Source organism: Vanacampus margaritifer, chromosome 8 (genome assembly GCF_051991255.1).
Source record: "Vanacampus margaritifer isolate UIUO_Vmar chromosome 8, RoL_Vmar_1.0, whole genome shotgun sequence".
Classification (NCBI taxonomy): domain Eukaryota; kingdom Metazoa; phylum Chordata; class Actinopteri; order Syngnathiformes; family Syngnathidae; genus Vanacampus; species Vanacampus margaritifer.
In genome coordinates, this window is record NC_135439.1 from 4235313 (window position 1) to 4261992 (window position 26680).

General features: G+C 41.2%; 1 protein-coding gene and 1 long non-coding RNA gene across 2 annotated transcripts in view; both read left to right on the forward strand.

The window, feature by feature from the left end:
* LOC144056001 (uncharacterized) overlaps positions 1-26328 on the forward strand; it is a 51475-nt gene extending 25147 nt beyond the window's left edge. Inside the window, exons 4-5 of the long non-coding RNA XR_013294972.1 lie at positions 23339-23401; positions 23469-26328. This is a non-coding gene — a long non-coding RNA (uncharacterized LOC144056001). The remainder of the gene's footprint in view (positions 1-23338; positions 23402-23468) is intronic.
* LOC144055990 (potassium voltage-gated channel subfamily A member 3-like) lies at positions 15912-21150 on the forward strand. Its single transcript, XM_077572307.1, has one exon. The coding sequence runs from the start codon at positions 18158-18160 to the stop codon at positions 19688-19690; it is 1533 nt and encodes a 510-aa protein (XP_077428433.1). The 5' UTR covers positions 15912-18157; the 3' UTR covers positions 19691-21150.
* Positions 26329-26680: the final 352 nt, after the last annotated feature.

A 26680-nucleotide genomic window follows, 5' to 3' on the forward strand; every position in this document is an offset into this window, starting at 1 on the left:
ATATATGCAAATATGCAGAAACAGCAGCAGTTTTAAAAGTGGAAGTCAACCTTAAACATTTCTTGACAATAATATGTTATATGTGACCTCATTTGTCTCAACATGGCATTCTGATTAATGTTACATTTGTGAAATATGAGTTATACAGCAAAATCCACTTTTTATCCGTCTCAGGGGGCGGCCATTTTGCCACTTGCTGTAAACTGAAGACGACGTCACAGTTGCTCGGGGCTCAGGTAACCATCAATCACAGTTGACCTTTTTGCTGAAGCTGAGCTGTGATTGGTTGTTACCTGAAACCTGAGCAGCTGTGATGTGATGTGACAAAATGGCCGCTTCCTAATATAGATAAAAACTGTTGGATTTTGCTCCTTAAACCATATTCGACTAACGCAATATTAACCAGGCCAACGTATTTAGACTAGTGGGGCTGCATAGAACACATTATTGTCAACTTGTCGACAAAAAAATGTGGGGGTTTGACTTCCCCTATAAGCTTACAAGTGAAGCTAGCGTAATGTTTTTGAAAACATAACCATGACATCATGCTGCAGTTTTCAAAGCTCTGATCGTCCTTCTCATTTTTCCCTTTTCCCACCGTCCGACTCAAACATCTGCAGGTTTTACGAAGTTGCGTGTAAATGGAGTAAAAGTACAGTAATTCCCCAAAGTATTTTTCCCGAGAGCTGATGGCGAGCAGATGTCTCACATCGCATCACCTCGTGTGTGCCATTCAACCTGCGCAACACGTTTTGCGTTACCAGCTTACAAATTGGAGGCATAATTGGAGGCCACATCGGCGAACTTGCGGCAGATCTTTGGAGTTCATCTTGTCCCAGAGCCAAACATTTACCCTTTAACGCCGGAAAAACTTGAAAATTGTCCTTTCAAAGTTTCCTTAATTATCAACACCGTTTATAGGATCCAGTTTCACGCCGTGTACGGTGGGTGTCCTTTCCCCATCTGAGCCTCGCTCCAAGGTTACCCCAAGGTCACCGGGGAGCCTGTGATTTATTCCTCATAAGTGAGACGACGGCGGCGGAGAAATAAATGCGCCGCTTGTGTTCGCACTGATGTCAGCGGCCTCGCACATCTGGAGCCAAATGGGAGCATATGGATGCCAAATCTGCTTACCGCGTTACGCACGAGGATTAGAGCCGCCACCGCCGCCGCCGCCGCCGCTGCTGCTTTGAATTAGGCGCTCGCAACGCTAGGGGGCGTGGCCTTTTTAAGACTGCTCCAGGCCGCTCTTTCACAACCTTTATTGAGCCAAGACACTTTTTTTTTTTACACTAGAAATACAGTAAATCTCACAGCACACCACCCAAAATAAAAATGGTGCAATCGTAGCCTAATTAACTCATTCACTGCCATAAATTCATAAAAAAATAAAATAAAAAAAAGATCATTAAAAAATTAGGGGCAAGAGGCGATTACATTTTTAAATTGTAATTAATCGCATGACTTCACAAATTTTATATCGGTTCTAAATGTACGATAATAAAATTCTAGGTTTTCATACTCTTGTTAACAAAAGTTTGAAAAAATGTTAAATAGAAATAGTTAAACTGAAATTTTGACGTTTATAACCGTCAATGGCAGTGAATACATTTTAAAAAAAAGAAAGAAAAGATAAAAAATTCGGGGCGTCAGGCGATTACATTTTTTAATCATAATTAATCGCATGACTTCACTAGTTAACTCGTGATTAATCACAAATTTCATATCTGTTCTAAATGTACGAAAAAAATCTAGGTGTTCATACTCTTGTTAACAAAAGTGATTTTTTTTTTAAACTAATATAAATAGTTGAAATGAATTTTCCTCTTGACTTTCTTTTATCTCTACGTAATTTTTCCATTTCTGTTTTTACGCCTTTTATTTTGTATATTTAACTTTCTACGCACTCTAAAAAGAGAATTGTTGAACCAAATTAAGATTACAAATTGAATTGTTGACCAATTTAATAAAATTGCTTCAATTGGTAACACAGGATTATTATATTATGTATTATTATAATTAAATTAAGACAAAGTGAATATATTAAAGTTTATTAATTGCGAGTTCATTAAACTTAATAAATTCACTTTGAATAAATTTTGGATTAACTTAATTCAAATGATTTATTCATTTTAATTAACTGATAATTAATTAAACTTTAATACATTAATTTTGGATTCATTTAATTCAACCGTGTGTTACCAATTAAAGCAATTTTATTAAATTGGTCCACAATTCAATTTGTAATCTTAATTTGGTTGAGCAATTCTCTTTTTAGAGTGCACCCTTCTTACCATATCCTTTCCTTCCTTTCTTTCTGTGCTCTTCATGAAGTCCTTTTCTTTCATTTCTCACTTCTTTTTTTTTGTTATTTAGTCTTTGTAAGTTATTGCTTTTTTTTCTCCTTTTATTTCATCCTTTTTATTTTAACTTTTCTTTCCTCTTTGCTTTCCATCCGTCCACCTCTTCCCACTCTTCATTTTTTTTGTTCCAATGTTTTTTCTTGTTGTCATGTTTTTTCTTCAAATTCCCATTCATCCCTTTTCCTTTTTGTTGCTCCTCCTTTCCTTTCCTTTCACAACCATTTTACTTGATGAAGCCGTCTAAGAGTGGTTATGATGTCACAGTTTAGGACGTTTCAAAATAAATCAGCAGATCCCCGCTTGATAACGTTTCACTACCGAGACCATTTAGCTTCTCAAATAATGCACGCTGAGGCCCCTCGCTGAGAACACGACGCGCGATGCATAAGCGGAGCCTTTGTCGAGATTGCGAGCGTCCCGCCGAGTTCCTCCGTCAGCTCGCGGTTGAAACTTGTGGATGGAGATGATCAGGGCCAGATGTGGATTTCCACTTTGTCCTTTTCCACAATTTCAGACTCCGCTCTCGGTTTACAAAACAGACAGACGGATCGCCGGTGCCAAAGTCAGAAGGAAGAGCGGATGAATTATAGAACCGTGCGTTGGATGTCGCTTTCATAGTTCTCAGAATTAGGATCCGCTGATCTGATGGGGCCTGCGCTCAGACGTCATACAAAAGCGTGTGACCTTTGAACTGCCGCCTCCCCCTCTTCCCCAGGCCAGATTAGGCCTAGGGCAAGATAGCCTTTTTAAGGGGGGGGGGGGGAACCTCCTCGTTGCATCAGGACAATGACTGTGTTGTGTCGGACATCATTTCTGCTTTGGATCGAATTTCTCGTTGAGTAACAAGACTCCAAAATGACAACATTTCATGTTGGAACCTCTATAGTGTGTGTGTGTGTGTGTGAGAGAATGTGTGTGTGGCTGGTTGTGCAGCTTCATTTACCCTCCGAGGTGGAGAGTACTTTAATATTTACAGTAAGTTAATTTTGATTTAATAAGTTATACATAGTGATATAATAAAAAATAAAAAAATCAAATGAGAGTTTATCTGGACTTCATCTGGTGTTTTGATTCCACAGTGGCCATTAATGGATCAATAATGTCCCATTTATTATGCAGTCAATAAGCAGGGACACATCCTTCCTGCAGGGATAAACGCCCCCCCCCCATTATTCATTCTTATTAATACAGCCCTTTTATGACTCTTTCCAGTATTCATTAACTCCTCCTTTGTAGAAATGTTAATTAGCTGATAAAGACCAAAGCACGGAACAGCAGACCATTTACCCATTTTGAAAAACGTCAAATAAGCATTTTTTTTAGCTTTTAAACGAAAATACTGCTATTATGACATTTTATCATTTTGTTGCGGGAATAAATACTTGGATACAGCGGTGGCTAAACTAAGCCCATTAAGTAAAAACCCTGCCACAGTTTGGCTTTAGCCACAAGTGCTAGCTAGCGAGCTCCCTAGCTAGCTAGCTCCACGGGTGCTCATTTACCTGTTAGCTAGCTAGCTAGCTAGCACAAGGGGCTAAAGCCAAACTGTGGCAGGGTTTTTACTTTCTGGACTCTGCTTGGATGTGATGAAATTAAAAAATAACACTAAATGCCGCAAGTTCCATTTAATATCAATAAAAACTACATTAAGCTTCAAATGAATACCACAAAAACAAATAGAGATTTATTATCATTGTAAAGGCAGACATTTGGATACAGCTCTTGTGCTGGACCTCATTAGAGTGTGCAGGTGAATTCAAATGTGAATTACAAGGCATGGAAAAATCTTATAAAGTTTATATGGTAATGTGGACTTTAACAGCCAATTGCAGGCTGTATGTTTGAATATAACAAAGTACTGTAGTGGCCCCTTGTGCATTGTGTGTGACCCTCATTCACAACTATTTCATGTGCCCTTGCCCGTCTGAGGATCAACGTGCTTTGTTTGGTGAGCAAAACACGTGTAATCCCCCAAAAAAATGAAGAAGTAGAAAAAAAGCATCCTTGAACTTGTGCTGTCATTTCCAATTAAGCGTGCCATACACGTTTGGTTTCAGACGCGCTGCTGCTCTGTGTGCTTGCAATTGAAACAAGATGGTTGAAAAAAAGGAAAAGAAAAAAAGGCAGGCCAGAGGGAGAGCGGCTAAATCTATCTACTGCCCCCCTGTGGATGCAAGCTGCAACTTCTGTTCCAGCAGTGATTGGCATGACCTCATTTCTCTATGATGATATTTTGCGCGACTGATTGATTGCTAACAAGCAGCGATTTAAATGGCAACATTTACGTTTGTTGTAATTAGGGTGGAAACAATCGTTAATACCTTATTTAGTGTAATGTGCTGAGGTGGATCATTCTGGTTATGGTTCCCTTGAGTAGCAGGCAGAGTCATTTGTTTTTGAGGCATTGTGCTATTAGGCTAACATTATGTTATGTACCTTTTGCCATCTAATGTCAGACAGAGCTAGGGCCCGACCAATATGCATTTTTTTTGTATACCGTTTTTTGGCAGAAAAAAATACAGATGACCGATTATTTAATGCATAAAATTGTGCTCCCACAGGATTTGTGAGTGAATATTCCTAAACACTTGCGATGCTACGTCCCTGTTAGCATTTGAATAGGATCTTCTCGTCACATTTAGCATTAGCTAACTTCGGAACCGTTAGCGCTAGCAACGTAATTCCAACGGATTCTGGGAGTGGAGAAGCGGACGTTACACAACATACGTTAAACTAACTATTTCTATACGTTACGGCAGATTTTCATGTGTGGAGGAAAGGGAAGCAGTGTGTCATAGAGGAGATTTAAATTTCCAAATCTCCGCAACTGAGCAACCATTTGCGCTCGCAACAAAATCTGAAAGTGGAGGAGCGGAGCTTTACGTTGAGAGAAAATAAACAATAATATAATGATAATATAATATGGTACCCGTATTTACCACCGGGCTACAACAACTGCTATGATAATAGGATTAAAAGAGTTTTAAACATCTTAAAGGTCGCTTAGGGACAACAGAATAACCAGCATAAGATACGCTACACATGTGCTAATTGCTAATGCTATGCAAGCAAAATGGTGCATTCAGGGTACTTTCACAGCGTCGGAAATGTTGTTTTTCTTCGATGATAATGTTTTAAGGGGAAAATAATCGGCCGATTGATTGGTCGGTCCCTAGTAAGGGCTTTTAATGTTAATCGCTGGCATATGTAGTTAAACATAAGTAAAATGTTTGTCGTAAATGATTTTGGGACCAGTTCGAATAGATGACATTGGACGAGCACTTTTCATTTTTGTGGATCATATTTCCAAATACGTCAGAGATTTACAAACCCCTGCGTGAGATTTTTTTTGCCACTGAATCTTCCCTGCTGACGTTTCGCCACAACACATCTTGTTTTGATGCCATTAGCGTCTCCGAGGGACGAGCGACAGGGCAAGTACGGCGATCCAAGCGCTCGTTAGACTACGGAGCAAATGAATCCTCGCGGGGACTGAGTCGGCGCGCCAGGCCAGCAACAACAACAACAACAAGAGCGCTCGTCCGTCGCCTCTCGGAAAGCTCAAAGTCGTGGCCTAATGAGGCTTTCTTGGCGAGGCGTCGTAGCTCGCCGAGGAGGTGCGCGTCAAATCAAGTGCGCCGCCCCGGATAAAAGCGCATCCCTTCAGGGGAAACGTGACTTTATCTTTATGACGCTCTCAGTCTGGAATGCGTTCTGGTCCGAAACGTATTGGAATGGCGAGATGTGCACAGTGTGCATAAAAGTAGTCTGTCGGCTTGTACAGTATATCTAATTTCTTCATTCCCGCAGCCACTGTGGCTTGCTGCATTGAGATAATTAGATGCGTGGCAAAGTCAGCTTGACAGCAACAATTGCTTTCAACGCTCCGATGGGCGCTTCCTTGTCTTAGATTTTATCTCTATGAGATTTTTTTAATCCATGCCGATGTGATCGCTGAATATTGTAATGTCACCTGTGGAGTTCCGCAGGGATCACTGCTAGGGATAGACCGATTATATTCAGCATTTTGATGAATATCGGCATCGGACATTTTGAAGAATCATACGGCCGATAATGGATCGATTTGAAAAAGTGTTAATTTCAGGGAACTAATTATTTCAAGTTTCAGAGACCCTGGGCACTCTTGAAATTAAAACTAAGATAAGTACATTTTAATATATCAGATTCAAAAGGGAGCTTATCTTTTGAAAACATGCTACTGTCATGGGACATCCCTAAACTTTTTGTTTGATTAACTAAGGTTTTTTTTTTTAACTCCATATTTTATAAGACCTAAAAGTTGTTCAATAAACATATGCTTAATTTTTTTTTGAATGTACAAAATTCAAAAATAGAGCTGGATTTTTTTTTCAAAATTTTGATGCCAATATTTTCCCTTTTAGTGAAAATGAATATCGGCTCCAAGTATCGGTTATCGCAGGGCTGGGTTTAAAAAAATCGAATAATCGATATTGAATCGATTTTCCTTTTCGAGCCCAATATCGGTTCATGAAATCGAGTCGAGTTGGATTTAAGGGTCTACAGCAAGAACTGTCACATTTTGATCTTGTTTGTGGAGGCAAAAAAACATCAAAGGATCTCTCACATTAAAAGTGCATTGAATCTTTCTGTTTTTGGATTGCATAAAAGCTTCCAATCTCAAGCGGTCGTGACTTTTTGCGTCATGCGTCGCGATGAGACAAAAAGCGCTCAAACTTCCTAAACACGACGTGTCCTGGTTTTCGCGCCTTCAGGGAAATCCCGCATCCGGATAAACGCTTCCTCTTTGGCATCGAGAGAGGAAATCCTCATTATGCCAATTAAATCTCTCAATCGACACTGGGGTCTTTTCCCACTCTGTCATCATCTCCGCTGACCTGGATCGCCGGCCCACGCCTCCACGTGGGTAAATATTCCAATGCAGACGGAGGGGGAGGGGCCACAGTCACGAATGCAGTGTAGCGGCTGTACTTTTTAATCAACGCAGCCACTGATTTTTGGATAGAATTTAAACATAAATTACAAGCGAGAAACACAAGCAAAACTTTCCTCCTACACACGCACACACACATCATTAGCAGCTGTGTTGTTTGTGTCTACATGAAAGCAAGTGGGTGAACACTCCGCCTGGATTTTCCTTTGCCTTGGCACCAAATGAAAGTCCAAAAAAGTAGGATGTAATCCTGCTTTGCATATGTTGCCACTCCGGCGCGTGTGCGCAGCTGCCGCGCACGGCGGACTCATCCGACTGTGAAATGTGTTCTTAAACTGTTCATTTCACCGCCTGGATGGAAATGCCGCCACGTTGGCTTAAGTGGCAACAGTCGAGGTCCCGCCATCCCGTGCTATTAGCGCCGTTGCCGTGGTTACTGCAAAAAAATAAAAAAATAAAAAAAGAGATTCCCGCCATCTGCTTGCTGCCAATTTGAACAGCTTTCAAGTTGTTTTACAATCGTCTTCTGGGCCGAAAGATATTTTTGTTGTTGTTGTTGGGAAGATAAAATAGAAACGGGGCAATTCACAGGGGACCGCGGCCGAGACCTGCCCCGAATGGTGGGAAAAACATGGAGTCATTTACACCCCGCCCAACAAAATGTTTATAAAAGAAAAAAAAAAAACATTCCAGACAGAGTATGCAGTAACCCAAATTTAGTTCCTTCCCGGCAGACAAAGCTTGTCCCTTAGTGGAGATGAATTGCTTCAAATTTACCTCCTTAACACCAATTAGTACACTCTAAAAAGAGAATTGTTGAACCAACTGAAGATTACAAATTCTCCCAGAAAAAAAAAAAAAAAGATTACAAATTGAATTGTTGACTTTTAAAAAATCGCTTCAAGCGTTAACACACGATTAAATTAAGTTAGTCCAAACTCCAAAGTCAATATATATTAAATTTAAGTAATTATGAGTTCATTAAACAATTGGATAAACTTAATTGAGGTTTAAAAAGGATTGAATTAAGTTAGTCCAAAGTGAAGATATTAACTCATTCACTGCTATTGACGGTTATAGACGTCAAAAATTTATTTAAGCTATTTCTATTAGTTTAACAATTTTTTCCCAATTTTGTTAACAAGAGTATCAAAACCTAATATTTTTTATTGTACATTTAGAACAGATATAACATTTGTGATTAATCTTGAGTTAACTAGTGAAGTCATGCAATTGATTATGATTTAAAAATGTAATCACCTGAAGCCCCAATTTTTAGTCATCTTTTCTTTTCTCTTTTAAATCGCTTCAGGCGAACAACAAAAAAAACGTCTCATGAAGTTGTATTGGCCATTTCTGACGAGTCCACCCTCTCCTATTGAAACCACGCCTCCTCGTCCTGTCTGTCTCTCCTCATTGAATGCTGATTGGCTGACTTATTTTCTTGGATCTACAGTGATGCGATTAAGCAAATTCAATGCCACCAACTACTGACTATTTTTCTAAAATGTGACCAGCAACATAGCTAGTGAGTTTTTGCTGTTTGATGTTCATATACCCAAGCCCTTTTCACACTGCACTCGCTCAGTGTCAAAGAGTTGCAATGACTGGTTGCCAGCATGCCCATATTTGGAATTGCTTAGGTAGAAGTCTACCAGGAAGTGAACGTGGAGATGTTACCACTGGTTAGACCGCACCCTGACTTTGCTCCTTTCAGTAAATAAGTCTGGCAGATCATCTCCAATCGGAGGCGCTTGAGGCGCTCCGCCGATTCCTCTTTTTTTTAGGATGTTCCCTAGTAGTTACACAGATGTTGCTGCTCTAAGGGGGAGGGGACACACACACACACACACACACAGCAGCAACCATTTGACAACAGTATGCTGCGCCCTGCTAAATGCAGTGTGAAAAGGGTTCAATGCCGTTAACCCTGTTAGCTAATATGTGTCAACACTGCAGCTCTGCTTACCTTTTTGGCTTTGCCGTAGTAGCGTTTTACTGTACAGTAGTTTGTTTGTTTGTTACTTGGTGGGAGGCAAGTTTTATGTAAATGAGCCAAACTGTGACATCACATTTTGATATGGCTCACATTTTCAGAGACAGGTAGATGACAATTTTTTTTTAAATTTCACACATACAAAAAAATATATATATATATATATATATGTGTGTGGATATGTATATATATGTATATATATTTAAAAAAAAAAGAAAGAAAAAAAAACATTTTATTTATTTTTTTTTATTTATTTAATTTTTTTTTTAAAAGGAGAGCAATGATGATGTCAAATCGAATGAACAATACTGAGCTCTCCTGAGAAAAAAAGAAGAAAAGAACAAAAAAAAAAAGAAAAAGAAAAAAAAGGAAAAAAATTAAATTTCACACATGATGGGTGAGCAGGCATGCCAGAGGCCCAGCTGTTTGTATACAAGCAAGTAAAAAGTCAATTTTCCATATTATGCACCCTTTGAGACGGCTTTTGTATTAGATCGCATTAGATTGCGCAGGTGTACAGAAATGATGACACACTTGTGTATTTCCACTCATGAATTTTCCAGTCAAGGTTGCTTTGCGTCCGGGCCAGCTCGTACTGGAGCGCCTCATTTCCCGCTAAATGGCCATAAATTTGCCTTGTAAGCTCTCTCAAGAGCTGTCGATATTTTCCACTCCAAGTGCTCAAGCTGAAAAAAAAAAAAGAGCAATTTTAACCAAACGTGCTGTTTCTTATTGCGGCAAGAATTTTTGAAGTGAGCGAGCCCCCACCTCACGACTCCTTGCGGGCCGCGTTCCCGCCCGACGGCTCGCTGCCACCTCGCCGCGCTGCGATTTGGCACCCGTCAGGGGTTACTTTGGTCGGCCCATCTGCTCCGTCGAGAAGTGTGCGCTTCACACGCTTGCAAGTCGTGTCTCGCGCTCACGAGCGGAATTAATTAGCTGCACTGAAGGCAATAAGGAAGCAAGGAGCAAAAACAGTCCTTTTTGAATGTTGGGTGTTACAAGACGAGTCAGTTTGAATGGATATATATATATTTTTTAAATCATAATTCTAATAATTTCATATAATACATTAATTATTTAACAATTCTATAAGAATTATTATTATAAAATAATATTCATTAATTAACTCATTCACTGCCATTGACGGCTATAAACGTCAAAAATTCATTTTAACTATTTCGATTAGTTGAACTTTTTTTTCCCACTTTTGTTAACACGAGTATGAAAACCTAGAATTTTTTATTGTACATTTAGAACAGATATTAAATTTGTAATCAATCACGAGTTAACTACTGAAGTCATGCGATTAATTACAATTAAAACTTTAATCGCCTGATGCCCCGAATTGTTAATGATATGTTCTTTCTTTTTTTTAATTCATTCACTGCCATTGACGGCTATAAACGTCAAAAATTCATTAGAACTATTTTTATAAGTTTAACATTTTTTTCCACTTTTACAAGAGTATGAAAACTAGATTTTTTTTATTGTACATTTAGAACAGATATAACATTTTTGATTAATCGTGAGTTAACTAATGAAGTCATGCGATTAATTACAATTAAAACTTTAATGGCCTGATGCCCCGAATTGTTAATGATATGTTCTTTATTTTTTTTAATTCATTCACTGCCATTGACGGCTATAAACGTCAAAAATTCATTAGAACTATTTTTATTAGTTTAACATTTTTTTTCACTTTTGTTTACAAGAGTATTAAAACTAGATTTTTTATTGTACATTTAAAACAGATATAAAATTTTGGATTAATCATGAGTTAACTAGTGAAGTCATGCGATTAATTACAATAAAAAAAAAATATCGCCTCTTGCCCCTAATTTTTAATAATCTATTTTTTTAAATGAATTTATGGCAGTGAATGAGTTAATTAACAATTAATCATAATTGACCAAATTTATCTACACTGAGCAAGTGAAATGTATTGTTTAAAAAATGTGAACGAAATCTGTTGACTTCCAAGTAGTTCTAATTTCAATTTTTTTTTTTTTTTTATCAAGTCATTTGGTCACCAACAAAAGGCAAAAATGCTTGCAATGTTGACCTTTGCAAGTTGACTAGTAATTAATCAGAAAATAAAATTGACAAAATGTAACAACAAAGCATTAAAAGGCAAAGCAATCCTGCCACACGTTTCAATGTCGATTCTAACACAAGGCATTTCATTTATGTGGTGTCCCAGTCTGAACACTAGGGGGCACTATGTAAAAGTACAGTAAATAAGAGATGAAGAAGAACAGTGAATCGCTTACTTCTCTCTAAATTTGTGCTTGCCAAAAAGCGCCACAACTCCTCATTTAATGGCTACAGGGTGAGCAGTCTTGAACCTGCTGCCAATTCCCCACATTGTTTTTATTTTGATTGACTTTTAGATTTAACCGCAGCTCAAAGCCCAGGACCGGAATGGAAGTGACTCCCAGACGGCCCGTATTGTCTCTCGCTCTCCCGCTTCCCCCAAAACATACAAACGAGCGTGAAGGGTCCGCCATCAATCGTTATTAGCGATCTGTTCTGTACGTCCCCTCCGTACAGAGCCGCCTGAACTCAGGGTGGACGGAGAGCGGGTATGCCAGCGCTTGGGGGGGGGGGGGGCATCTTGCCAATCCGTTACGCTGACAGGGTGTCGTACAGGGAGCAGAGCAGATCCTCCCTTAAGGGGTTTGTTTATCCTTTTTCCAGACCCCCCTGCTCTCCTCGGCCGTCACGTTTCACTGGCGGAATGTCGTTTGGAATAGCAACCACCTGTCTTCAGATTTTCTTTTTTTTGAATCCCATCACTGGGGAAACACAGAGTTGCCGTTTCAGTGGGAATCTTTGAATGAATCTCTGACGCACATTACAGCCTCTGGGTTGAGGGTGAGCGATGTCTGCCTTCTTGTGGTTAACACTGGTAATTACATTTGTCAATGTCTTGGCATTTTTTCCCCCAAAAAATAATCAAGAACCTCTCAGAATGTGGCCACCAGTTGCCTATGCCTGATCTAGCTAACTAGCATGTGGTCAGTGTTGGCAGTTAACTCGGGGAATCTTATAATGTCTCACGATTCAATTCGATTCCGATTTTTGGGCCTGCGCTTCGATTCAGAATCGATTTTTGATTAAGGGCGATTTTTGATTCAAAATGATTAGATTGACAATGATTTTTGCTTCAATCTATAGATGTGCAAGGAATCGTAATGATCTACTCCAGTCTGACTCGCTAATGCTAATTAGCGCGCTACTCGCGGCACTTCTATCACTCAAAAGAACGGCTCCACACTGCAAAAAAAACAAAATTTATTGGAATAACTTGATCGTGACTTTTTGATGTGGCTACAACTTAACAGTGTATCAGACCGTATCAGTGGAACCACACTGCCCCTAAGTGGCCAAATCGGGTACAACATGAACAGCGCTCCCAATAAAGGCACACACAAACAAAGGGAAGACAGTATAAAATAATTTAAATAAAAGCGATTTTGGGACATTTAAAATTGTTTCTGAATCATACTAAATGAGAATCGCAATTCTTATGAGAATCGATTTTTTGGGCTCACCCCTAATATATATATATATATTAACAACATTATGTTCTATGCAGCCACACTAGCCGAAAAACTGTAATCTGATTAATATTGTATATGTGGAATATGATAATGACCAATCACGACTCACCTGTTTTCTGGATTTAAGTTGTGATTGGTCGTGACCTGAGCTCTGAGCAACTGTGATGTCATTTTCAGTCGACAGCAGGGGGCAAAATGGACGCCCCCTGAGATGGATAAAAACATAAAATATTCATCATCTGGTGGAAGAGTGTTTAATTGTTCTGCCTGTCACTTTTGGTGTAGATTGTTTTGTTAACCTAATACGTAGAATTTTGGAAAACAAAAACATTTCTACAGACAACAAGAGCCTCGTCAAACTTTTCAAATGATCACAACCTGGAAAACTGAGAATCTACAGACATAAAGATTATTTTTTTTATTGATATTGTGACGGAAAGTTAAAAGCGACTTAGACAATTATGTTATTGGGCAAACGATTTGTGCTAACCGAACAACTCTCAGACCAATGAAGTTCACCTGGATGATTTCCCGTGGCACACCTGTCGGGAAACACGGTTGTAATAGACATGATTCAAAATCAATAGAGCTGGAAAGTCTAGAGGTGAGTTTCAAATTGTCAGCAGAGACGTGCCAAGCGGGAACATGTTCTCCTTTTCAACATTTATCAATCCACGAATAACAAGTGTTCAAATGCATCCGAGAAAGAAGGAGATTGGCAGGTTAACGGTGCGAAAATCAATAATAGAAAAATCCCTTTGAAAACACTTGAGCCCTCAATTAGCATCCTAGCGTTTTTTTCTTCTTCTTGCCCGATCGTCATACCGAAGCAGGTCCGGGCCGCTTTCGCAGCCCATCGGCCTCCAGACAAATCAACGCTAACGGCTCCCGTTTAACCTCGGACCCGGCCGCTCCTCATCGCGCCGAGTAAAAGCGCCCGGCGCTATTTACGACCTTGGCCTTCACCTTGCCTCGCGGCGGCCGATTGTGTTGAGCGCGTAATGATTCCGCTCTGGCAGACATGGCGGCCCATGTATGAGCACCCGGTCGATTCCGCTCTCTCTCTCTCTCTCTCTCGTTGTTATTGATCGTCCGGGCTGTGACAGCCGCACCCGACGTGGCGAATAAATCCTTGTGCCTCGTTACTCAAACAGCGGGTCGAGAGTTGTCACTTTCCATAGATGACACAGATGAGTAAAAGTAGGCGTGGTGGGATGGAATGCAGCTGACTGCCGGCCAATGGAAGCGGCTCCCCTCATTTTGTTTAACTATAGGAAAGAGAGCCGCACGATGGTATGTACCTGTAGATGCATGACTTTTCCATTTCACACTTTTAGTTGATGATAAGCATAAATATTCAATTCCTCGGCCGAACAAGATTGTGTAGAGCCTCATTTGAAGTTTAAAATGCCAAAACATGAAAACTTTTACGTCTTTTTCTGCATCTCAAGCTCATTCCGTTGTACAGCTTGTACCTCATGTTGAATGTTAACAAGCATGCTGTAATGCGCATATATCAAGCCAGAAATGGCCGCGCGATCCGTGGACGTAAATAACCAGTCGGCGGTGGAGAGCGTGGGAATTTACAACGCTGGCCCGAAAGAGGCTTTATGCCATTCCCCTCGCTCTCCGGCCCCCCGTGCATTCCATCTCATCGGAGCATTTCCCGTCCACCCCGACCCCCCCCCACCCCGACGACCATCAATCCTCCGGAATTTACTCGCCATGTGGACTCAGAACCCCGAGCTGCCACACAAGTCCAGACGCAAAGAGCCGCCATGTTTGAACAAAGCGTGACCTCAATAAATAAGTGCATCAAGGGAGCAGATGAGGAGTGGCCGGATTGTTCTGTTGAAAGCCAAACGTCTCTTCCGGGGTCCTCTAAGCCTTTTATCTGGACGTAGCGATAAGTGGCCTGGCTTTCACGTACGGACGCGCGGCGAGCAGAAGCCTCCTGCGCTTAATCCCGATATGTAACATCGTTCTTTTCGCACGTCACACAAAATCTCTAAGTCGACTTACTCCCGCGCAAGCCAAAGCGGAAGTTATGTAACGTCTTCAACTCAAACTCCTTTTCTCCTTGGGGGGGAAAACAACAACATTCGGTGTTTTGGTTGCCATGGAGACTAACTCAAGACCAAACTTTTCCCTGGATGTCGCTTGTGACCTCAATTTTCATGTCAGTAACTTGAACAACGAAGCTTGGAAATGATGAAAAGTAGGAAGTGTTTTGCCGCAGTAGTCACGTTCCCATCCAATTGTTTGGAATATTTTAAGCGAATTGACTGAAAATGCGACTTATGCCCGTTTCCATCTTCTTTTGTGAATATTGAGAGGGTACTCCGCCGCTGTAGGTGGCGCTATACACCATAGAGATGTGATCCGCCAGTACTTTAAAAGAAGAAGACCAGGAAGCGACTGTTTGCTTTTGTAATTCTTGATAAACCGTAATGTTTCTTTACTGTTTTATATCTAAATTAGCATTAATATTCAGTTCTTTAATTAATTCCAAAAAGATTTCTGTTTCGTCGTTGCCCCAAACATAACTTACTTTATCTATTTTAGTTTAAGAGTATGAAAACCTAGATTTTTTTATTGTACATTTAGAACAGATCTAAAATTTGGGATTAATCATTAGTTAAGTCATGTGATTAATTACAATAAAAATAATAATAATTGCCCCTATTTTATTTTTATTTTTATGAATGTATGGCAGTTAATCATGAATTAACTAGTAAAGTCATGCGATTAATTACGATTAAAAAAATGCAATCGCCTGACGCCCCTAATTTTTAATAATCTTTTCTCTTCTTTTTAGAAAAGGCGATTTAAAGTTTTGATTGTAATTAACTGCATGACTTCAATAGTTAACTCACGATTGATCAAATTTCTTTGTATCTGTTCTAAATCTACAGTATTTTTTTCCTAAGTTTTCATACTCTTGTTGTTAACAAAAGTGGGAAAAAATGTTGAACAGAAATAGTTCAAATTAATTTTTGACGTCTATAGCCGTCAATGGCAGTGAATGAGTTAATGAAAAATATATTGAGCTGACTTCCAGAGTGTCCTTTTTTTTTCTTTTTTTTTTCAACAGGGGTGTGTAGACTTATCATATTTGTTGTGCTTACAGATTGTATAGGAAAATGAAGCTGCAAGCATTCATTTTGCTTTTATTTGTTTTTAGCCTTCGCTTCTCTATGATTTTTCCTTTTTCTCTTCCTTTTTTGCAGCCACAGCAAAAGAGGTCATTAGGTTTTTCGGGAGATCAGTGGCATCCCTTTAAGAGGATTTTGTGCATGTTGAGTGCGTTACCATATTTGGGCAGGCTCGGCTTCTGCTTTCTTTCTTTCTTTTGCTCTCCAGGCTTGAACGCGTTGAAATGAAAATGAGCCACGCACGCATAAAAAAAACCCGTTTGAATCCCACTTGGATTCATTAATAATCAGCCCCACTCTCAACCGCGACCCCGCCCTCCCTCCCCCCCATCGCACCCGTGTTGCTCACCGCACACAATGTCAGCCGCCTTTGATGAAGCTGGAAACAACAGCGCGCTGACAAAGGCGCACACGCGGGACGCATCTTCATGTTGATTTTGTGAGCGGAAAATAGAAAATGCTGATTAGCTGTGTGTGCTGGGCGGGGGGTGTTTATGCACAGTGACTAATCTCATCGCGTGTCTTTGTTTATGTGCGCGTGCGTGACACGTTGACGAGCGAGGTCGGGTTGCTGTTCAGAACCTCGGAGAGCAACGACGGCGTCTCAGCCCAGGCGACGTAATTACAAGCAGGAAGTCAACGTCTTGTTGCTTGCAAACATCTGCTTTAGGGCAGGCCAACCTGACAGACACTTTTTTTTTTTTTTTGCCATTTTCGTCACGGGACTTACTGGACACAACATTAGGTTACACCTGCACGCATGCTCAAGAACCCCGGGCCTGATCCAGCCCATGTCATTTGTTTTCCTTTCATTTTTGTTTGGAGCATAAAGCTGTTTCTCTGCAAAAATTTTTTTTTTATCCAGCACCTCTCAGAATGTGGCCACCAGTTGCCTATGCCTGATCAAGCTAACTAGCATGTGGTCAGTGCTGGCAGTTAACGAGGGGTGGGAATCTTTGAATGTCTCACGATTCGATTAGATTCCGATTTTTTTGGGCCTGCGATCAATTCAGAATCGATTTTCGATTAAGGACCATTTTTGCTTCAATTTATAGATGTTCAAGGAATCGTAATGATCTACTCCAGTCTGACTCGCTAATGCTAATTAGCGCGCGGCACTTTTAGCACTCAAAAGAACGGCTCCACACTGCAAAAAAAAAAACATTTATTGGATTAACTTGATCGTGACTTTTTCCTTCTACTTTCTAACGTGGCTACAACTTAACAGTGTATTAGACCGCGTGGAACCACACTGCCCCTAAGTGGCCAAATTGGGTACAACATGAACAGCACTCCAAATAAAGGCACACACAGACAAAGGCAAGACAGTATAAAATAATTTCAATAATATCGATTTTGGGACATTTAAAATAGAGTCTGAATCGTACAAAATGAGAGTCGCGCGACTCTTATGAGAATCAATTTTTTTTTTACACACCCCTACAGTTAACGGGAGTCAAGTAAAAAAAATTCTTGACAAGACGGATTTATTATTATTAGTTTTTAAGTTGGGTGGCTTGACTGTTCAAAATTAAAGTACAGCTGACAAGCAAGACTGGACTATAAGCCCGATTACTGACAATCCGTGGCTACCACATACCTTTACCATTGATGTTTATTGATTCAATTTGCACTCTATATTGTAAATGGATGGATGGGCTACTCCTTCTAAATTGTAAGCCAGTTCCCCGGGGTAAAATTGAGGAAAATAATATTTGAATAGCACCGCATTGGCCCCAAAATACACCAGCCCACCGGGCATCTGCCTTGTAAGGCAGGTGGCCAGTCCAGCCCTGCTGACAGTATTATAATGCAATTTACCAAAATTCTTCGATAATTTACTTTTTACAATTTCATTGATTTATATTTTTGGGTACAACGTGTAAATTGGATTGCCTGATCTTTGTATCCTACTTCTTAGTTCAATAAATAAATAAAAAAGTGGCGGTGGGGGGTGTCTCGTGTTTGGAATCTTGCATGCTGGAGCGAGCCGAGCGCGTCATTGTGTAGACGAGCGCGCAAGGATGGCTGACGGTGGTTAGGCGGGTGGGTCGACCTCAGCTCTCCGGGCTCTGTGGGAGGGCGTGCCGCGTCACTCCTCCCCCCCCCGCTCGACCCCTCCCACCTCCCTCCAGGCCACCTGTATGGACCGCCGGGTCTCGGGCGCGATCCCGTCGCCCGCCTCCTTCTCCGGGCACTTGCAGCGGCTCATTGATGACGACGACGACGACATGACGGCGGAGAACATGCCGGAGGGGGCTACGCCGAACTATAGCCCGAACCTGCACCTTTCCGGCCGGTACGAGCTGGGCTGCTGCGAGCGCGTCGTCATCAACATCTCGGGTTTGCGCTTCGAGACGCAGCTGAAAACTTTTAACCAGTTCCCGGAGACGCTGCTGGGCGACCCCCGCAAGAGGATGCGCTACTTCGACCCTCTTCGGAACGAGTACTTTTTCGACCGGAACCGACCCAGCTTCGACGCTATCCTCTACTACTACCAGTCCGGCGGGCGCATCCGGAGACCCGTCAACGTGCCCATCGACATCTTCTCCGAGGAGATTCGCTTCTATCAGCTGGGCGAGGACGCGATGGAGAAATTCCGAGAGGACGAAGGCTTCATCAAGGAGGAGGAGCGCGTCCTGCCCAAGAACGACTTCCAGAAGCAGATCTGGCTGCTGTTCGAGTACCCGGAGAGCTCGGGTCCGGCGCGGGGCATCGCCATCGTGTCCGTGCTCGTCATCCTCATCTCCATCGTCATCTTCTGCATGGAGACCCTGCCGGAGTTCCACGACGAGCGCGAGCAATCCTCGCAGCTCAGCCGCAATTCCAGCATGAGCGCGGGTGGCCCCTCGCACGCGCCGAGCCCCTTCACGGACCCCTTCTTCGTCATCGAGACCCTGTGCATCATTTGGTTCTCCTTCGAGCTCCTCGTGCGCTTCTTCTCGTGCCCCAGCAAGACTGCCTTCTCCAGGAACATCATGAACGTCATCGACGTGGTGGCCATCATCCCGTACTTCATCACGCTGGGAACCGAACTGGCCGAGACGGAGAGCAACGGGGGCCAGCAGGCCATGTCCCTCGCCATCCTCCGCGTCATCCGCCTGGTGAGGGTCTTCCGAATTTTCAAGCTCTCCAGGCACTCCAAGGGGCTCCAGATCCTGGGTCAGACCCTCAAGGCCAGCATGAGGGAACTGGGCTTGCTCATTTTCTTCCTCTTCATCGGAGTCATCCTCTTCTCCAGCGCGGTTTACTTCGCCGAGGCGGACGACCCCACGTCGAGCTTCAGCAGCATTCCGGACGCCTTCTGGTGGGCGGTGGTCACCATGACGACGGTGGGCTACGGGGACATGCACCCGGTCACCATCGGGGGGAAGTTCGTGGGCTCGCTGTGCGCCATCGCCGGCGTGCTGACCATCGCCTTGCCCGTGCCGGTCATCGTGTCCAACTTCAACTACTTCTACCACCGCGAGAAGGACGCCGACGAGCAGCCGCCGTGCGCCCTCGACGCCAGCTGCGACCACCTGCCCGGCGCGGAACTCCTGCAGCCGCGGGGCTCCAGCGCCTCTTCCAGCACCCTCGGAAAGGGAGACTACGCCGGCGTGGAGGAGGGCGTCAAGCGGCCTCAATTCAATAGCCAGAACTGCGTGAATATCACCAAGATGTTCACCGACGTCTAAAGTGGGACAATAGCGACATTATTTTTTAATTGTGATCATATTTTTTTACTTATTGCTCATATCAGAGGACAGTAAATGTCTATTTTATAAACTATCATTTCCACATGAAAGTTATATGATATTGGGCATTGGGGTGAAGGAATTTAAAATGCAGTGCAACATTTTAAGGGGAACTTGGTTTGACCTTTAAACTTGTTATTATGTTTAACTGTTGAATGTGTGCAAGGAGCTAACAAATTAGCAACCATTTCCTGGTTCAATTCGAATGAAACAGTCCTGACGTTCACATTTTGACATCAAGAACACCATTAAGGATCCAAACCGAATATTGTCAGACAGAACGAAACGAAACACTGAACAGTTCAACATCTTTAAACAAAAGGTTGAACGAAGTCTCTCATTCAAACTATCATACATTTTAGATTCATCCTGAAATTTCACCCAAATGCAAAACATAGCTTTTTTTGTGACTACTGTCTGTTGGAGTAAATATTGAAAGTCAAAAGTGTTATTGTTCATCCTAATTGACATTTTTTGAAGTATTTATTTTGTGATAAAATATATAAGTACAACGCTTGTCTAATGTTTAGATATATATTCCTCTCATGGTGCCTATACATATCTTTAGCGTGGGGAGTAAAAAGTCGTCGATGTTGATTGAGTGACGAATATGTTGTTAGGCACACCCGCAAATTATAACGCGTTTGTTTCCCTGCCATTGTTGAGCCATTCGAAAAATCTCATGGTACAACACCAAACTGTTTCAAAAAGTATAGTATACATGTCAACTAAGGAAACAGTAACATTTTAAACATTCGTAACTTTCCTATGAGGAGAAAGAAAAGCACACTGTCATAAGACGAAAATAAAAAGTGCTCGTCTTGACACCTGACGTAATGGTGAAAGAAGAAGAAGCTTTTTTTTGTTTGTTAGGCAGAACGATACCGCCCTCTTGTGACAATGTATGGCTGTTGCTGGAATAAGTGTGAAATAGAATGTCAATTGTTGGGGGTCCCATGCATGCATTTTATAAGTTCTGCTCTATTATTATATTTATTAAGGCAGAATATTGGTACTGGGTCACATTAAGTTTTTAACATCTTAACCGTTATTTTTTATTTTTTTATGAGAGAGCCCACAAATGAAAAGGAAAAAGATTTGCCATAAAAATAAATCACACCGCCGTATAATCACTCAGTATAATCTTTACAGACATCCAACAATCGGGTCTGATTTTTATTCCAATTACCAGTTATTGGTATGCCACCACTTTCTTTTGTTTGGGTGTGCCTAATGTTATGTCCACTGTGTGGTGTCTAACTATATAACTACAACTTTATGAGCCAAGCTTGAAATGTTCTTTTGTCCAGTGTTTAAAGTCGTTTTATAGAGCCAGATATTTATTTATCTTAATCGTCATAACTTGTGGAGATGATTAATCAGGAATACATTCATGCAGTGTGGGGATAACTTGAAAGTCATTTTTTTGTTTTTAATGATTCAGAGTTGCCTATATGTAGTCTTTTGTAAATAAAATATAAATCACAATCATTTGATTATTCTTTTTTCCAAGACATTTTTTAGTTTATATAATAATAACGTTAAGGTGAATGTTGGGTCACGTGGCCTAGAGGAACTCCCATCACACCCATCACACACCCCTCCCCTTGCTTTTCCCGATGCTGTCTCCATGACAACGCCAGTTCCCCGAGCAACATCCTGTGACGTCCCCCCCCCCCCCCCTCCCCGGCATTGTTGTGTTCTTCACGAGGACTTCCCTAGCTTTTGCATCCCAGCATACTTACAAACCAGAAACGTGTTTTTCTTATATATTTACTTTCCGGTTAAATATGTTTACATCCCTTTAATCTACAATTTGAGTTTGCCCCCAAATGTCTTAGAACAGTGCATCAATTCATTTGGTAGCCTAATCGGTAAAAAAAATGTTTAAAATAATAATACAGGCTTAAATGTATTATGATGCATTCACTTCCTGATTGATGTTCACAAACGTTTTAATGAGTCACTTTAATGCCTTTTTACTTTTTGTGCCCATTTCTCAATGCATTGCTGTTTGTTAGCACATATATTTGAAGGGAAAAGTCTAGCAAGCACTTACATAATATAATATATACTATATATAAAGTGGAGACAAATGAGACATGAGAGCTGTAAAAAAAAAAAAATACATTATGAAAATAATACAAAGCATTCACCAATTATAATAACAATAATAATACAAAATTCCTAAATACTTTACATACAAATGTAAAATAATAAATGCATGTTTGGGAGACCACCCAATTAAAACAATAAAATAAAAAATCCATGCATTTCATATTCTTTCTATTTTAAATCCAGTCCGTGGCGAGTCCTGTCGCAGCCACATATCCAGCAATAGCTCGACACTATCATCTAGTGGACAAGCTGAGCTATTACAAGTTATTTATTTTATTGAAGTGTGATTATGATACATAGTCCCAATTTTGTGTTTGAAAAGAGTTCAAAACTATTCATATATATATATATTACTAATTAGGTAAAAAAAAAACAACACTTGATTAAATTGTTCTCTTCATTTGAAAGGACAATATTTTGATACATTTATAATAATAATAAAAGTGCTCATACACTGCGTGTATGTGGTGCACAGCCACAAAGCGCAGCACAAACAAAGAGCGTCTGCCCCAACATCAATTATTTGTCAAAACGTTCAAGCATGTGCTGCTTATCGGAGACGATCGTTAGTGACGCTGTTAGCTAATGTTAATCCATGCTAACACTGCAGTCATGGGCTCAGAAGCTCTGTGTTGATGATGCCTATGATGTACAAGAGATATAAAAAGTCTACACACCCCTGTTCAAATTCTACGTTTATGAAATAGATAAATTAAGCCAAGATAAATCAGTTATGTGGCCTATGAACAAAAAATATATTTTTAAATGGGAGGTTAAAAAAAAATAAACAACTGATATGATGATGTTGCATAAGTGTGCACACCCTTTTGTAAAACAATGTGACATATTCAAAAACAGCCGATCATATGCAAAGGAGTCTGCACGTGCATTGAAGTGCCTCTGATTAACACTAAAGTTCAGATTTTCTAGTAGGCTTTTTTTCTGATAGTGTAGGAATTTTATATCCACTTTAAATTAGCCAAAGTGTGTGTTCACTACTCTTTATCCATGCTGCAAATGAAAGGTACTTGCACAAAGTCACCTCAGGCTGTTGCCTGAAAATAGCTCTGGATCTTCACCCAGCCTGGCTGATCATGTCATTGGAATGTTTTAAATTTGTATACAAACCTTAACAAATAAATTTCCCAACACGAGGCAAATATATTGAAATCCGTACATCAAACAACTGCTCTGAAGTCAGTTTGACGCAAGTACACAATACTTAAAGAGTAAGACGATCAGTAGGCAGAAAGTGATTCAGTCACGGATGTATGGTTTATTTAAAGGAAGTGCTGACCACATGCACTCACGCACCACACACGGCCTCTCTTTTTGCCGACGGTTCACTTTTAGTCACATAAAACATATTTGGTCCGGGCAGGTGCTGCAATTTCAATGTCGTCGGTACACTTTGTTCCCTTTCTGTGCCCTTCCATGTGCAACATTTCATCTTCTTCTCCTCCTCCACAGCACGACGGCGGCCATGTTTGGAACACCTGCACATGTGACGACCTGCCTCTGCTGCGCGAAGAGGTGAGCCCATATCGTTTGGTTTTCTCACCTATTTGCAACAATATATAAAGATGCAGTGTCGCTGTAGTTTGGATCCTCCATTCTGCCTTCTTTCCGTTGCCACGGAGACCAGATCCCCTGGAGATGCTTGTCAGCAGTGGGAGGAGGCCAGGTGCTCGGTTGCTGGTTGCCAGGATGCTGCAGGTCCAGGTCACGTGACCGTGCTTCACAAATATCAACTATTGTGATCATATTTTTAGAATACTTTGAAAACGTGAACAATTTTCAAAAACAATAACCGAAAGTAATACCATGTGGAAATAAGAATAAATCTAACAATGCTAGATAATAATAGTAATGATGATGATGATGATGATGATGATGAAAGGATTTAGAATTGTGATACCAAAGAGTTAATGCATGTGAACTCTGGGAAAAAAAAAAAAAAAAAAAGTTTTTGCAATTGCACATCCACTACAGTAGGTGGCAGTGGTGCTTTCATCGTCAGAGTGCTCAAGCAGTATTAGCATTTTTATAGACAAATGATACTAGTTATAGTTGCGGCACTGAATCAATGAGAAGCACTGATCTATGGTCCGACTGCTGCCACGATATGTGGACAAACCCAGACTTCCTCGTGAGGAGACGGTGCTTCCTCTCTCACATGCTCTCATGCGGGACTTCCTTTTGTCTGCGTGGAGGCCCGGAGCTCACGTCTCCGGAAAGACCAGTGAACTTTATGAATGGCCCCCGGAATGCAATTACGCACACGCCACAGAGCAGATGGACGGACGGATGGAGTCGTGAATGGCAGCGAGCTCGCTTCCCGCTCTTTCCCGCAGCACTAAGTCAGCCGTTTTAGGGCGCGCTGAGGAAATATCACGGGCGCACAAGGAAGGGCAAAACGCTGAGAGCTGTGAATAATTGCTCCAAATGCACACGCGGCTTTTACTTCCTCCGGTTTGTTATGAATGAGCTTCAAGTGAAGTTCAAGTGTGGCCCCGAGCGCGTGTGTGTTATCAGAGGAAAAGTGCACCGTGCTGCCGGGCGCCACTTTTACGGCATGTTGGCGGCTGTTGTGTGGACACAAAGTTTGGGGGGCAGCCATTTTGGATCTCTAGCACCCTTTATGGTACACCAAAAACGGAGTGCCGGTGCGCAGGCTTGGTGCTCCGGCCGGGGGACGATCAAAACTCTTAAATGTGTCTGGCGAATGAATCTTTAGGAACGCTACGAGGGTTAGCTTGATTTCTTTATCGGCGTTTCACATTGCTCGGCAGAGAGCCGCCGCCATTCTTCGTCACGACACACTGAATGTGTTGCGACGTAAATAACAATGGCGGCGTACGTCCAAGTAAAGTTTCTACAAAATGTATTAAACTGGAAAGGATTTTTGAAAAATTAAACTTATAGTTAGGGTAGTAAGAACCAGATAAATAATACCGAGCAAACTTGTCATGACAGTCGGGGTTCCTTTTTAAGGTGGTGGTTGTTAGGCTGGCTAATGTTGACGTTAGCTAGCTGTGTAGGACAGCGTTTTTGTCCATTTTCGAAACAGCCACTGTAACCACAACAAAACACAAGTATTAGTCTTGCTAGCAGTGTTAGCAAGACTGCTACTTGTTGTTAGCATTTCCAAATGCGCCTGTAAACAAACAACTTTTTTTTTTTACAAACCCCTAAAATTCTTGAAAAAATGTGGATAAACCTTGAAACATTACTCTGAAAAACATGGGTTAGATTCCCAAAAACATAACAGCAAAAAAAAAAAGGGAAAAAAAGTAAGATATTTCTTTAAAAATCGGGGGTAGTTGGGGGATCCACAAATATGTGAGTCAGGTGACAAACTGCAAGTAAGAGTCCATAACAGTATTCTTATCCCTACAAAGAGCGCTAATAAAAGAGAAAAGAAAGTCAGGTTGATTTCCATTTGTGCAGTGGCTAGTTTTTTTTTTATTGCAGTTTAATTTTCACAAGGTATGTTTTGGCCCTTCTATGTTTAGAATCCACGCTCAATGTGTGTGTGTATTAGCAAGTAAGTGCCTCAATGGTGTTATTAGAAATTGTAGGTTGTTTATATGCATTGCTGCTGTGTACAAAAAACAATATTAAGTCTGTTTTTTTAGTATAAAATCATTTCTTTACAATACTTTTTTTTTGTATCGCTAACCTGCCCACGATATCGTGATAATGATCGTATTGTGACCTTCATATCGTGATAATATTGTATCGTGATGTTTGGATATCGTTACATCCCTACTAATAGCGCTATCACTCTTCTTCACGTGTGTCTGTATATCTGTATTATACTGCCCCCTGGTGTCCAAGGTGCGCACACCGGAAGGAGGACCGGATTAATTGCCACTCCATTCATTTCAAAGTAGAAAGATGATTTGCGATATGCTCATTTTGAGTTCCGCAAGTCGATTTACCGCTGTAAGTTTAAAGTTTAAAAAGTCGAGTGACCGAATCGTCCGGTTGTCCTCACAACCAAAACGTCAGGTGTGGCATCATCGTAGTGACTCAGTGGCTGTAATTCCCTCCCGTCCCACAACGTTGCCGACGTCTCTGCTGCATGCAGCACACACTGCAGCACTTTTCTCTCCCTCTCACAACCGACACCTGCACGTTTTTTTCAGAATGCTAAATCATGGCTTTTCAGTAGTCGACCGCCACCACCATCATCATCATCATCATCATCATCATCATTTCAGATCCTTCCTGGGTTCCAAGAAGGGAGTCTTATTTCAAATGTGACCTTGTTGTAATATAACGCAGTGTTCCCGAAGGAAACGCTTACCTTGACTTGAATTTCCCACAGTGCAAGCACACACGCGCGCACACACACACGCGCGCGCACGCACACACATTGACTCAGAGGCAACACAAGGGGATCCCTGCTTCAGTGACACTGAGTCACTGGCCTCCTGAGTCATGCTCTTTTGAAAAAGAAAAAAAAAAATCTTTCTGAAAGCCAGTGTTTTGTCCTTTCATGCAGTTTTGTTCATTTGAGGTTAATTTATTGTAATTTTTGCAATTAAGCAAGTAGTAATTCATTGTTATGTTTGTTTAATGTTATTATTATAACCCATTTGATCTAATTAAACAATTAAGTTAACTCTTTGACTGCCAGACGTTTTCAGAAAAGGGATGCCGTGGGTGCCAGCCGATTTAAGCATTTTTGACTGGTCTTTCAAGGTCCACAGAAAATGTTGTGTTTGGACTATGGAAACACACATACTACCAAATGAAAGATTGGACTCTCATCTTTCGTCAGAAAAAAAAGTTTGTTTCCACCTT

Bases quoted from the DNA above. Each gene is read 5' to 3' on its own strand.
- LOC144055990 (XM_077572307.1), top strand. From the start codon at position 18,158: ATGGACCGCCGGGTCTCGGGCGCGATCCCGTCGCCCGCCTCCTTCTCC.